The 13,965-nt window shown below is 54.5% G+C and overlaps 1 protein-coding gene and 1 long non-coding RNA gene across 2 annotated transcripts; one reads left to right on the top strand and one right to left on the bottom strand.

Moving 5' to 3' along the window:
- Nucleotides 1-1,222: 1,222 nt before the first annotated feature.
- On the bottom strand, nt 1,223-6,509 carry LOC140846089 (protein Shroom1-like). The gene is given in 9 exon segments (XM_073221517.1): nt 1,223-2,134; nt 2,313-2,834; nt 2,934-3,200; nt 3,304-3,448; nt 3,533-4,061; nt 4,064-4,101; nt 4,297-4,503; nt 4,733-4,788; nt 4,883-6,509. Coding segments are annotated over 8 exon segments (2,679 nt in total). The 5' UTR covers nt 5,984-6,509; the 3' UTR covers nt 1,223-2,134; nt 2,313-2,498.
- Nucleotides 6,510-9,211: 2,702 nt separating this feature from the next.
- Nucleotides 9,212-13,299, top strand: LOC140846090 (uncharacterized). Its single transcript, XR_012124981.1, has 3 exons — nt 9,212-9,325; nt 11,752-11,968; nt 12,991-13,299. It is a non-coding gene; the product is annotated as an uncharacterized lncRNA (long non-coding RNA).
- The last annotated feature ends 666 nt before the right edge of the window (nt 13,300-13,965 follow it).

Here is a 13,965-nt window from a genome sequence, read left to right as displayed (position 1 = left end):
TGCACAGTCTGAAGGGGAAAAGCGCACTAATTAAATCCAAATTAGGGAGAGCAGCGGGGGCGGGCTGAGGCGAGAGGCGGGGGCAGCAGCCGGGCTGCCTGTTGCCCAGCAACGAGCCCCAGCGAAGCCAGCGCTTCCTAAAGCCCGGAGGCGCCGCGGAGGGCAGGGCGCCCACGGCCGAAGGAGGAGGGGGCAGAGACCCCAGCGGGGACCGCAAAACCCTCTTTTCCATCCTGGAGAACTAAGTAACGCTCTTTTTCATACTGGTTTGGTACATCAACACCGCCGTCTTCCCCAGTTATTAACCAACAGCTTTCCAGTGAAAACCCAGTGGCAAAGAAAAGCGAGACAGCAAAAAAAACCTGGCTGGCCGAGTTTCTTTCCGACAGGGCAAAAAGGCTCGGCCCCAGCCTTCAGGCCCAACAGAGGCCCTGCTCACCTGGGCAAGCCCAGGTCCCTGAGGCTAGCTAGCCCACTGGGCCCGGGAGCTGGGGTGGCGGCAGGAAAACGTGGGTAGTTTTCATCGCAACGAGAACAGTGCCCTCTGCTGGCAGTGTCCTGGGGGGTGGCATTCCCCTGGCTTCCGGTGCCCTTACAATTCTGGTTGTGGTGCCAATACAGAACGACGGAGAGCTCATTCTTGCTCTCTAAAGGAGTGTGGAAAGGAGACAAGTGGGGCAAGAGAAGGCAGAGGCACAATGGAAGGACGGGCACAGGAGGTATGGCCCTAATTTTGGGGTTTTCCCAGTCTGGCTGGGACCACCACAGAGGCCTCTTATTTCCCCATGGAACCACCCCCCACCTCCAGAACCAAAGTGCAGTTCAGTGGGACAACTGCTCCCCATGCTCATCCTGTACTGGGGGTACTTTGTCTGATGTATGCAATTTTCACTGGCCTAAAAGACCATGTTAAGTGTGTTTCTAAAAATATCACAATGGTTGAATGCAAAGGGGGGCTGTACAGGGCAAAAAGCAGAAATAAGAATAAATTCTATCCAGATCAGGTCTCCGAGTGAGCTGCCCAGCCAGGATGAGGGCCTTGGAGGGGAGGCCCCACCCACAGTGTTCAAAGGAGAGAAGCAAAGCATAATGTTAGAACCTGCAACTGCCTCAGCAGAAGCCCCATATGTTTTCCATAAAAAGGAACAATGTGAGCATTGTTCTGTGCTCAATAGTCCCACTGTTAGAACTAATGCTTTGGGTATGAATACGACCATTTTAAATTCCCAACCAGTTGCATTTACTGACAATACATTTCAGAAAACAAACCCAGAAGCAAGAGATTTCTCATTTTGGGGTCAGTTGGCTTTAAATACACATACACATGCCTTTTAATGTGACCGACTTCCAAAAATACACTGAACATTTGCATGAACAACGTTCTTGTCCCTAGACTTGCAGCTACAAACACTAAAGCAGATTTTCACATGCATATTTGAGAACTTAACATTGATTCTGTGTACACAGGGCTGATGCACAAATAAAGGAGAGTATGAGTCTTACGTTTATACCACTCCAGCCCCTAATTCCCGACTCCCAACCCTAGCCTGTCCCCAGATCAGCATCTCTAGCACACAAGTGGAGCTGCCTCTCCGGGTTCTCATCCCCTGCATGGTAGGCCTCCAAGTCCCCTAAGCCTGAGCTTCAGCTCCCCACCCCCAACTGCCTCCTCAAGCCTGGGGGACCAGTGGGGTTTCCAAAGGAGAGTTGGATAAACTCTGTTTTCATAACATAATTGAAAGAGGAAGAAAGTTCTTTCTGGGTCTTGGAATGAATGTACTGGAACTTTGGAATGTACTGGAAAATCCAAGTGTACTGGACATTTGTCAGGGTTATTAGGCAGCAAAGTAACTGAACCTATTCTCTATCCCTGGAGTCTTGAAGGGAAGCAGTACCCTACTTCCACTGTGGGACTGTGGGCTTGGGTAAAAACAGCAAAGGAGAACTGGACTCAGCCAGCCAGGCCTAGGCTTCTGTTGTGTGACAGTCACTGAAACAGTTAGGAATTGGGGCATGGGGGCAGTAGCGTTGAGGGCCCAGCATCCCCCCGATTCCTCCTGTCTTCAGGCCTTTTCTCTCCAGTCTTCCTAGCAACTGCCGTCCCTCTTCTGCTCTAGGCAGGCCCGGTGCGGATCTATAGTTTGTAAACAAGATAGCTTCAGATTTTTTCACATCATTACTGAGAGAAGAAAAGGTCATTTTGCAACTTAAATTGAAATACAACTCTGCCTTCTTTCCCTCCAACCAACCCTGACCAGGCCTCTCATCACAAAAAGGGGAAATACTAGTTTTTAAATCCATAAATTAATTACCAAATAATCCATAGGACCCAGGTGGAGCCACAGGAGAACACCTGGAAGAAGCATTCTGGGAAGGCCCGGCCTGGGTCTTCTCCTTCCCCAAGGGAAAAGAGCCAGGAAACCGGGGGCTGTCCCAGTCACGTTGGTAAGAGGCAGGCGCCATGCTCCCCACCCCCACCCCGCCCCCACGGCCTGTAACTAGGTGAGGGGAGCTGGGGAGAGGGGAGGTTTATCGGAAGGGCGGGTTCCTGGGGGCCAGGTTGGCCTGCGGGGTGGGGGAGGATGGCCAAGGTTGCTCCTGACGGCGTCCAGTTGATCCTGAAGGAGTCGGACCCGCTCGTCCAGGCTGCGCTGCTGGGCCAGGACCGCGGCCTTGCCCGCCAGCAGGGCACTGTAGGCGTGCAGCTCTGCAGCTGACAGGGCCTGCATCAGCACCTCCCGCAGGGCCAGCTCGCACCGTGCCACGTGCCTCTTCAGCTCCTTGGCATCTTCCTGCTGCCACACCAGGAGCCCCAGTCGCTGCAGGAGAGAGGCCTGGAGCCACAGGGAGAGGGCACTGTGAGTGGGCCGAGGGTGCCAGCCAGAGACGGCAGGCCCATCACCACCCTCTAACCCCTAGCCGGAACTAGTTACTTGTTCATCAGGGTCACAGTCTGCACCAGCCCGAGCCAGGGCACCGCGCACGCGGTCCAGGCGACTGCCAAGCAGCAGAAGGAGGCCAAGCACCTGCTCTAGGTCAGCCATGAACCCGCTGAACCGCTCTAGCTCATGGGGTGCACAGGCCTGGCCCACTGCAGCCTCCAGAGCAGCCCCACGCCTGGCCCACTCCTGGGCCGCCCCCTGCAGCTGTTCCTGCTCAGCCTGAAGGACCTGCAGCATCTTTTGGAGGAGGTGAGCTAGCTCCACCTGCAGGGAGAACCGGGGTACTTAAAGCTGGGGCCAGGGCCCAGACTTACACAGACTCTGGGCTCTTGCCCCACCCAGCATCCAGCAGCCCTTCCACACTCAGTTTCTTGACTTGGATGCTGTTATTTGGCTCAGGGAGACCCTGGCCACATGGTTGGTCAGGCACAGGGTGGGTACTAAGGTTTTCAGGCCTTGTCTCCTCCTGAGAGGTTGGCAGGAGCTGGGTGGAGCTAAAGAGATAGCTGGGGACAAGGCCAGAGCTCCCTGGGTTGTCCTGCCCCAGACTGCAGGGACAATCCCGAGTCCCTGGTGACCCCCTCACTCACCCTGACTCGGAAGGACCAGCAGCCTCCTCTCCAGTCTCCCCACAGTCTGGCCTCATTGCACCTCTGACCTCAGTTAAAGGAATCAGCCCATCCAGAAGCCCCACAGGTGGCTCTGGGCTGGGATAGGAGTTAATAGTGTCACTCAGAGAGGGATCTAGTCTGGCCAGCTCCTGAACCAGTTCCTCGAGGTGTGGACTGGACCATGTTGACCTGGAACCAGGCTGGCCAGTGCCCCAAGCTAGGGCAATGTGGGAGGGAGTCTCTGGGGAATCATTGCCTGGAGGTCCCAGGGTATCAACTGGGAAAGATTTGAAAGGCTCATTCTCTGCAGCTGTGTGGGGGTCAGTAGTTAGCAGTCCAGTGGGGTCAAAGGTTGGGATGTCACCATTTGCAGTTCCTGGGGGCCTATAGCAGGACCTGTACACACCCACAGAACCATCTATCCCCTGCCAGCAGTCATCTATCGCTTCCATCTCTGGATGCTCATTGAGGGAGTACTCTTGGGGGACTGTAGCATGGTCAGCTCGTAGCCCAAGCCAGCTCCATACTGCTGGTCAGAGGCATGTACACTGGAAGTGGAAGAGACATTGAATTAGAAAAAGCTCTGGCCAAGAGAAGTGGAGGCTTCCAAGGGCCACCTGCCCCCACCCAGCCCACCTGGGTTCCCAGGCTTCACCTAGGAGAGAGTTCCCTGCCCTTCAGGCATTATGTAGACATGTGGAAAGGGAAGGTCTCACTCTGCTTGGAAGCAAGAGGGAACTCACTTGGTTGGGAGCCCTGGGGGCACATGAGAGTCTGGAAGTGACCTCATCCTGACCAGCGGGGCTTCTTCCAGGAAAACTTCATTATCAGGAAGGGATGGGAGCCAGGCAGACACCATATAGATCTCGGAGACCCTCTGCACACACGCAGGACTGCTCTGGAGGCCCTCTGCAGGACATGCCACTGCGGCTTCCTTCTGATTCAGGACTCTGGAAGCAGGGACCCCATACTGACCACAGTGACCAGGAAGGAAGCTCTTGGTGCTGCACCAGAGACAATAGGGTGTTGTGAGGGGAGTAGGGGATGTAGTTTGCAAAAGACAGTAAGGAAGCTCAAACTGAGGGTAGGTGGGAAGCCCTCTCCTTTCCTGCTGGGCAAGAGCTATGAAAGCTGCCTCCCAGTTTTCAGCCCCCCGAGTGGTCTCTCTCTCTCTCTCACCTGCAAAGTGTGGTCTTAAACAATGGTCTGGGGGTTTCTGCTCCTTGGGGAACAGCCTGGGGGAATGGCAAACGGATGAAATGTGGCTCAAGTTTTCAGTCTCCCAGATGCTCCCCACCCCAAGCCTGCTGCACCCTCTATCTTCCATACCTGGATAATGGGCATGCCCTCTCCTGGTCCTCCCCAGGGAGCCAAGACTTCACCTAAAGGGCTTCGACTCTGACTGCGAGGCCTGTAGGCAGCACTGAGCTTTAAGGACCCAGGATCTGGGTCTTCTATGCCAAGGGTCTGGGGCTCAGACAAACCTTCGAACTCGGCCAGTACTCCATGCTCCTGGGACCCCTGATGCTCCTGGGGCCTGGGACGGCAAGAGCTGGAGCAGGCCTCGCCGCCGCCTTCCCCGACCAACCCACCACCGCCCCAACCCACGTGATCCAGCCTCCCTGGCTCAGAGAAACACCACTTCCGCTGCTGCTTGGAGAGGTCTCCGCGCCCACCAGTTTGTGGCGCGGAAGCCCCAGAGCGCGCCGATTCCACTTCCCCGCCAGGGTGGCTGAGCGGTGCGGAGCGCGGGTGCGCCGCCGGGGGCCGTGCGGGTGCGGAGGGCCGCCGGCGGGCTGGCGGGCTCATGCGGAGCTGCTTGCGCTGGAAGGACGTCTCCCGGAGCCCTCGCCGCTGCGCTCCCCGCAGCCGCTGGCGGTAGGCGGCCCCTGAGGCCGGGGGGCTGGGTGGCTCGGCGGCCCGCGCTGCAGCCTCCGCCTCCGCGGTCAGCGCGTACAGCAGCGGGGTGGTCTGCCGGCTGAGCGGCCCGGGGGTCCCCTGGACTTCTGGGGGTCGCGGCCCACTACGTACCGCGGCTGCGGGCCGGGGCTGCGGGGATGTGTGCAGGACAGCGGCGGGCGCGGCGGGGGCCGGGCCGCCCCACACCACGCGCACGTACTCCCAGTCGAGGTAAGGAAGGACGCCGGTCCCAGGCGACGGCGTGTGTGGCTCGGGACCCCCAGAGGCCGCGGAGAAGGAGCTGTAGGCCGAGTCAGCGCGTGCAGACAGCCGCCGCAGATCCAAGCTGTGAGTGGATGAGGCTGGGGAGGTGCGGACATCCCCAGGACCCAGGGCCTCCATGGGCAAATGCTGAGGCTGGCCAGCTCCGTGGGGCCCGGTGGAACACAGCACGAGGGTTAAGGAGCTCTGGGTGAGGCTCAGGACAGCCTGCTGGCTCCTCCAACCTGGACAGCCAGGTTGCTTACACATCCCCTCCCTCGGCACACAATCCTTAGGTCTGGCATTTCCCTCTAGGTCAGGGATGGCATAGGACCACCCAGCGAGCTTAGCTCAGGGACAGGAATTGGTGAGTAGCCCATTCTCCCCGCCTCCCCCACCCCACCCCCACCCCCAGGACTCTCCTGGGCTGAGGCCCTGACCTCTACCCTGGCTCCTCCTGGAGCACGGAGAGTGTACCCATGCTTCTTCCCTCCCAACCCTGTCCCACCCAGGCTTCTTCCTGGCTGCTTTCTTAGCCTCTCCCTGTGATCTTTCCCTGATAAACAATGGTCAAGAAGTTCTGAGGTCACAGGGGAGCCAAAAGAGGAGGCGGGAAGACCCAGACCCAGTGGCAGGGGCAGCTTCACAGCCTCCCGCTGTCCCTCTGTGCCTGTTATGTTCCAGGTGCTTTCTATAAATATTTATCTTGGTCCTCACAACTGCTATCTGCATTTCACAAATGTGGACACTGAGGTTCAGAGGGGGAAATGACTTGCCCAGGAACACACAGCTGGTAAGGGGCAAAGCCCTGCCTGGAAGCTGGGCCTGCCTCCAAGCTTACTGCAGCCAGAACCAACTTCCTAGAAGCAAACCCTGCTGAAGCCAGTTTACTTCTCTACCCAGATGCCTGCAGCCTCCAGCAAGGCCCAAACGCCACCGTGGGAAAGTAACCCCCACCTCCTTCAAAACACTGGCAGGTTCCAGAATATATGGCCTCTATTTCAGAGACTGCCTTTTGTCTAGGCCCACCCCCTTCTTCTTCCTGCTACTCTTGCTCCTCCTAGAGAGCAAGACTTAGAGATCTCACCTTCAGGGACCCCTGCAGTGCCCATCACAGCACTGGCCACCCTGCATTGTGATTGTTGGCTTGCTTGTGATCCCCTCTTCCCATTCCCGCCCCTGAGCTTCCTGAGGACACGCACTGCACTTACTCATCTCTGCAGCCTAGTGCCTGGCAAGCAGCAGGTGCTGAAGTATTTGTTGAATGGCGGACTTGCAGGGAGTAGACAGGGGTGGCTCTGGTGGAGAAGGAAGAGGGCTCTTTTGCTTCTGTCCACTCTTCTCTCCCTATTAGTCTTTTCTGGGGAGGTGAACAGGAGTGAGGCAGTTGCCACCAGGACACTGACCATATTGCTTGTGTATTAATAGGAACTCAAAGATCAGACAAGCACAGCTTAGAGGAGGACTGGCAAGAAACCAGTACCTTCCTAGTTCTGGGGAGCAAGGGGAGTTGGGTGGGTGTGGCTGGGTCACGGGTGAGAGAAGCTTTGAGTCTTGGGGACCTGGGTCTCCCTCTAGCCTATGTGCTTGCCTTCCCTGAACTGTTTGGCAGGGGATGCAGAGGAGGGTTAGCTGCAGCTGGGGTGGGAACTGAAAAAGCAGGCTCATGTGAGCCATCCAGACACTATTTGGAGCCCAGGATCACCCTCTATTCCCTTCCCTGAGGCCCCAGTACAGTTTGCTGCTCCAGGCAGGTAGGGAGTTAGGGGTGGGAGGATATAGCGTTTCCTAGAAGGCAGAGGTGTACCTGCAACATTTCTCAGCCAACCTGGGATCAGAACATTTTGGTGTCGACCACCTGGAGACATCTTTATGCCAACTAAGGCCAGCCCCATAGGTTGTCCTCACACTCGGGTTGGGGGACCTCTTTTGCAAAGTGTTTCCAGTCTCTGGACTTCAGGAAGATGAGAAGCTACTCTGCGTAGCAGCCCCTAGTGACTTCCTGTAGGAAACCCACCTTAGCTGCCCAGACACTAGCTCTCTCCTCCTGTCCTTCTGAGCCCAGCTTGGGAGCATTGCGTACCCTGGCTCAGGCCGCCCATGCCTGGCCCTGTTGGCTTGCTGCACCTAGAGTCACGGATGACTGTTCAAATAGCAAGATGTTTCCTCAGAAAAGGCCTCAAAAAATCTTATTTGTGAGTCACTGTGTCAACAAAGGACTCTGAGGTCAACAAATAAAAACAGCTTGAATGGATAATGAAAATGTGTATATCTATCTGTTTTCTTATTGACACTTACTTTTCTCAAGGATGCTTTTGCATTGGTGGCCCCAATAGGCTGATACCGAGGTAGGATGCTTCCTTGGTGCCCTTTGCAGAACCAGATGCACCAGGAAAGTCCAACTCCTTTAGTGTGTTTTGGGCCTCATTAAAAAGATCAAGGAGTTTTCACACTGTGATGCTGCAGGGAGCATAATGCAGTCCAGCCAACCCCTGTGGCTGGTGGTGGCCAAAACCCAGGTGTCTTAGCGTAAGGTTAGGCTCTGAGTGAGCTGGGCTGCAGAGCCAGTTCCTGCACACAACAGAGGTCCAGAAGCTGGAGCTCAAAGAGCTCTTCAGGCCTTTTGCCAAAGCTCGCCAGAGCAGGGAGGCCAGCATGGAATCCCTGCTAGACAATGACTGGGGTCGTGCTGTGTGTGTGTGTTGGGGGGCATCTGAGATATATTTGCCCCCTCAATGAAACAGCAAGAAAAGAAAAGGAGACAAAAATGACTCCAGAGTTCAGAGCTGGGGGCCAGGGAGTTGGAGGTGCCAGTTTCAGGAAGGAGGGAGCTCAGATGGGGACTGGTCAAGGGGCCCACTGCTCAACTGGTCTGGGGGCTGTGGGCTTGGCACTGCTTGTGGCAAGTCTGGCAGCAGCTGGGAATTTGGGATGTGGGTCTAGACCTCAGCAAAGAGGTTGGACCAAGTGGGTAAAACTACATCAAAGCAATGGGAGCATATCCAGGTAAGGCGACCAGGAAGGTGGACAGCCTCAAATGATCGGGAATAATCCTAAATTAAATCACACCTCTTTCAAAAGCCACCTCACATCCCACGTCACCCCACATCACAACTGTGGAGGGGTTGCCACCTCTCAGGGATGGTCTTCCCTCAAGTTGGAGGCTTACTGTGGGGACGCTATCTGCACTGCAGTCTCCCCGCCACTCTAGAGTTTCTGGGCCCAGACCGGCATTTGGGGAAGTCCCACGGCTCTCCCAGTCCCCTCCGGGCGCCCCCGTTCTCCCGTCCTGTCACCGCTGGTCCCGCACCCCGTGCAGCATCACTCCAGCCCACATGCAGAGTGTCCAGAGGCTCTCGCTCTGTGCCGCGCGCAGAAAATTCGAGATGTTGGCCGCATATGTACGTGGTGAGGAGGACCACATACCTGGGGCTTCAAGCTGAGAGGCAAGGCGGCCAAGGGAGGAGAGGGGCTCCGGCCTGGCCACCGCAGGGGGCGGCAGAGGCACGCGGGGCGGCGGGACAGCAGTGCCTGGGGCCGCCAGGAGGGCCGATGGCCGCGGCGCGGGGCACTTCTCGGCCTTTCGTGCTGGGTTCACCGTCAGGGAAAGAGGTGACAGTAGGGGACAGCGCGATGGGAGGGCCGAAGGGCGCGACCGGGGGGATGGGCGCGTTGGGAGGTCCCCCGGAGCGCCCCCCGCAGCCCGGCCGTCCGGCGGGGCCCCGAGCCCTCTGGGAACGCAGGCCGCGACCCCGCTCGCGCGGCCCGTACTCGGCGCCGCGTCCAGCACCTCGGGACCGCGCGGCGCCCCGGACCCCGCAGCCCGGCCCGCACTGCCAGGCGCCCCGCCTCGTCGCGTACCTGCGATCCCGGCCGGGACGCGCGGCGGGAAGCCCGGCGCGCGCCATGACATCAGGGCCCCGGGCTCCGGCGCCAGACCCCACCCGAGCCTCCGGCCGCCGCGGGGGGTAGGGGGGGCGCACGTCCAGTCCCGGGGGCGGGGGCGGCGGCGCTGCCAACGGCGGGCCCAGAGGTGGCCGCTCACCGGTTCCCCCGCCGGCACAGAGCTGTGGCTCCCGGCATGGGGAGCGGGAGAGGATGGGGAGGAGGGCGGCCTCGGCCCCCCCGCCCGCCTCCGGCGCCGGCCGGCCGCGCAAGTCCCCAGCGCAGGTGGCGGCCCGGACCCCGAGAGGCTCCAGACGGCCACCCCATTCTTTTCAAGCCTGGCCAAGGAAACAGACCCTCCTGATACCTCTGCACCCCTTGACCAGCTCTCCCTCTAGCTGCTCCGTTTCCAAAACTCTTCCAACCCTTGCACTCCCATTTTTGAGGCCTCTCTTTCCATCCCTCTCCCTACCCCGCATAGTCTAGGCCCTTCGGACCAGCCACCTGACCCAGGGAGCCGGGTGGGAAGGGGAGGGCGCTGTTGGGTGTTCATTCCAGCTGCTTTCACGAGGCTCTTGGGTGCTGGACGAATGCGTATCTCCTATGGCTTGGAGAGGGGTCTCTTCCGCCTTAGAGTTTGGCTCTGTCTTCCTGGCATTTGGGGATCTTCAGACCTCAAAGAGTGCTCTGAATTCACCTACGACGGTGCTTTCCTCTCTGCCGTGTCCTCAGCCTCCTGGACCCCACTTCCCAAAACTCTATCCTATGAGTCCTGGCTAGTTCTCTGCTGATGGTGTGGGATGCCCTCACTCTCCCGTAGAATCAGCATGCCTGGGAGCAGGGACCGTGTCCCCCACCTTGGCATCCTTGGCTGATGAGGTTTGCTGGGACATTAAGCAGGGCCCAGAACTGAGGTGGGTGTCAGGGCTGCCAGTTTCTGGGGACACTGAGAGCCTAGGAAACTCTGTCTCCTTGGATCCTCAGGGGATAGAGACAGTGGGTACCTGAGCCTGGCTTCTGATTGGTGCCCGACTGGCTCTGTTACTTCTTCAAACACATGGGGACCCAGGCATCAGCTTCAGCTGGAGCCCTGGCTCTGGACTCTAAGACAATAGCTCAGCATCTCCTGGCTTTCAAAGCCTACCCTTTAAGATCCTGATCCACATGATTGGTCTCACAATAGCAGGAACACAACGCAGCAACCAAGAAGCCAATTCAAAATTGCTCAAGTTTTTAATTTATATTTAAACTTTTATATTAAAAAAACATATTTCTTGAAAACCATGAAGCAGACACAGGGTCTTATCAATTCATATTAACCTACTCCGCCTTCCTGCCCTGTTACTGCCTGTGCATACACTATACAAACTCTCTACCTAATTTTCAGAAAACTGAAATCCCGCCCACCCTCGTCTCTCCTCGCCTCCTCTCTTGAGAAAGAGAAAAGCAGCCCCTGACATCTGGAAGTTGGCCCATACTATCAGCTAGACCTCGGTGTTGCTAGGAGCTGACCTGACATCCATAGCCAAGGCCTTGGAGTTCTCCTGTTGCGCACAAACAATTCCATGGGACATTACATCAGACAAGCGCAGCTGCAAGGATGCTGTACCGTGCTTGCAAAAATAAGACCACTCTGTAATCATATTTTGCTGGGAGCCATGCTACTCAAGCTGTGTAGCAAAGCTCAAGCTGGAAGAACACCCTCACAAAGCAGGGGCTTTCCCAGCCGACTCCCCCTATTACCCACCTTGATTTTGCTTTTTCTATTATACTATTGGCTTTGCTTTTACCTGCATTTTTTGCTAAGGGTTAACTAACCTTTGCTGAGCAGTGTGGAAAGGATGAGAACATAAGTTTCCCAGGAACTTTTCAGGACAGTGCTCCTGAAGAATGGAACACCCAGGGGCCCAATGGCGATCTTGGCATAAAGTACCGAAACCTACTGTTAGTCAGTCAAACATTGACCACCCCATTTCCACTGAGATTACCCCCCTTTTTTATTATTACAATGCTAGTGAAACTAGTGATGGAAAGTTTTCTAGAAATAGAGTTATGAGAGAATGTTGAATAGAGTAACCCCGTCTGACACATCTTCTCATGTTTTCTTCCCTCTGCTACTTCTATAGTTTTTTTTTCTTCTTTCCTAATTACAGCCATTTACTGGACTTTGTGCCTTATATGTGAGATTGCCAAATACCATAATTTTCCAGGAAGTAAAGATACCTCAAGACAAGTGCTGGGCATAGAAGCCATGGAGCATAAATCTGCGAAGAAGTGAAAAATAACCTTTTCAAATATTACTTCTCTCTCACTTACCAGCTTTACATCTCCCTGTATGGCCCCGTAAGATGGCTGGTTAGCCAGAGACAGGTAAGATTCCTCAAGGGAGAAACAACCTAAGACAGGCACAGTCGCAGGGGGGCCACCAGGTGAGAAAATGGGGGCCAACAGAGGTGAGGCTTAGAACCTCAGCCCCCCAGTTCTGAGAGAAATGGTCTACACCCGTGGATATTTTGTTGCCCTTGTTCAGCTTGGATTAATATGTGGTCTGTAGGCACAAACCTGATCATCTACACCTGCCTTCTTAGTTCTAAATCATGCTTTCTATCTGTATCTTGCATCTACCTACCACATCAACATTTTATTAGAATCACATATAAAGTATAAAAATCAAATGAATAATCATACATGATATTTGATGTGATTGTTTATGGTTTAAGGTTTGTAGTTAAAACAGAAACAGTTTCTATGATATGAATGCCCTTGCATTGTTCACCATGTAAGAACTTGTTTAGTCCCTGCAGTAGTGGAGTCATGGAGACCTGTGTAGCATATGTCAGGGAGATTTTGGTATCCACACAGAAGAAAGAGAAATGTAGATAAGAAGGGGAAATTTAGTTTGCTGCCTACTGTGACCTATAAAGGGGTATAAGGTAAAGATAGATTGATTATAAATTCATTAAAGCTGCTAAGAATATTTTTGTGGGAAAGAATCCTAGCTAACTGTGGCACTAGGTGACCTGTATTTTACCCTGAGCTGATAGACTCCATAGTTGCTGCTACATACTGCATGCTCCTACAGTCACATGCACTACTTAGAAACTGCATTGCATAGAAACTTTAAACACAATAGAGTCCATGTTGATAGGAAAAGTTTCGGTCAAGGAACAGAAAAACAATCACCTGTCTAACACTTGACCAACCATGAATAGATTAGAAAGAAAAAGAAAGGAAAAGCTTGCCTATACCTATTAATCAACTGCCTATATCAATTAATCTACAGAACAATAAAAAATAATCATATCCTTGTGAAAAATGGTATAAATAAAGCTGTCATCGGTACTTTGTCGAAAGACCACCTCCATCTGACTCCACGTCCTGTCTCTCCACAGGTCGACTCCGTCCTGCACTTTCAGGCATCCCACCCCTACGCTGGAGCTGGACTCCCACAATTTTGAACACAAACCATGAACATTGTCCAAGTCACACAAATGACCAAACATCTTGCTTGCTGTCCTGGCTAACATGAGAGACTACTGTTTCTGTACCAATTGCAGCATTAGCTTTGCTCTTTTTAAATAAGATGTATTAATATAACCAATCATAGAATCACACTTGCTTCCCGATGGCATCAAACACCAAGAAAAGTCCTTCTCACTCTCTCCAAAGTCACTAACACAGGCCCAAATCTTCTAAGTCCTTTCTAATGCCCTCTTCCTGAAATGCCCCATGGTTCTCCATGCTGTGTGTTCACTCTGACTGCCGTACACCCGGTTTGTTCAACCACAGGCGTGTGCCTGGGGGTCTTTGACTGGAGGGCATTGGCATTTCCTATCTCTTTATTACAAAAGCCCAGAGACTCTTGGAGGAACGGAAGGGTAAGGAACTCCCGCAAATTTGGAGTCTCCTTTAGTGGTGGTGGTGGGGAACAGGCTGTGGTGAGGGTGGAGACATGCACATATGTCATGTTTCATGCTATATAAAAAGATGCCCGTGCCCCTCTGTAGTTCAGTACTTTCCCAGGCCTGGGAGACTTGTTTCAAAGCCCACTCCACATGGTTTGGCACTTATAATCTGAACTACTGAAACCGTACCAAAGCAACTGCCCACCTCACTAACCCCTGTGGTTTCTTGCTCTGATTCTCATTCTCTCTGGTGGATTTCGGTGATTTGATGTAACAATGGTTTGCATACTACAGACCACCTTTGTTTAGAGCACTGGGCTAAGTGCTCTACTTATCTTTTCAACCTTGTTATTCCTGAGAAATAGGTATCATTGTAACCCCATTTCACAAGTGAGAAAACTGAGACATGGAGAATTTAAATATCTTGTCAAGGTCAAACAGCTCATAAGCAGTAGAGGCAAA

The sequence above is a fragment of the Manis javanica genome, chromosome 14, assembly GCF_040802235.1.
Source record: "Manis javanica isolate MJ-LG chromosome 14, MJ_LKY, whole genome shotgun sequence".
NCBI classification, from domain to species: Eukaryota; Metazoa; Chordata; class Mammalia; order Pholidota; family Manidae; genus Manis; species Manis javanica.
Note: the sequence above shows the minus strand (reverse complement) of the source record. Positions and strands in the feature narration are given on the sequence as shown.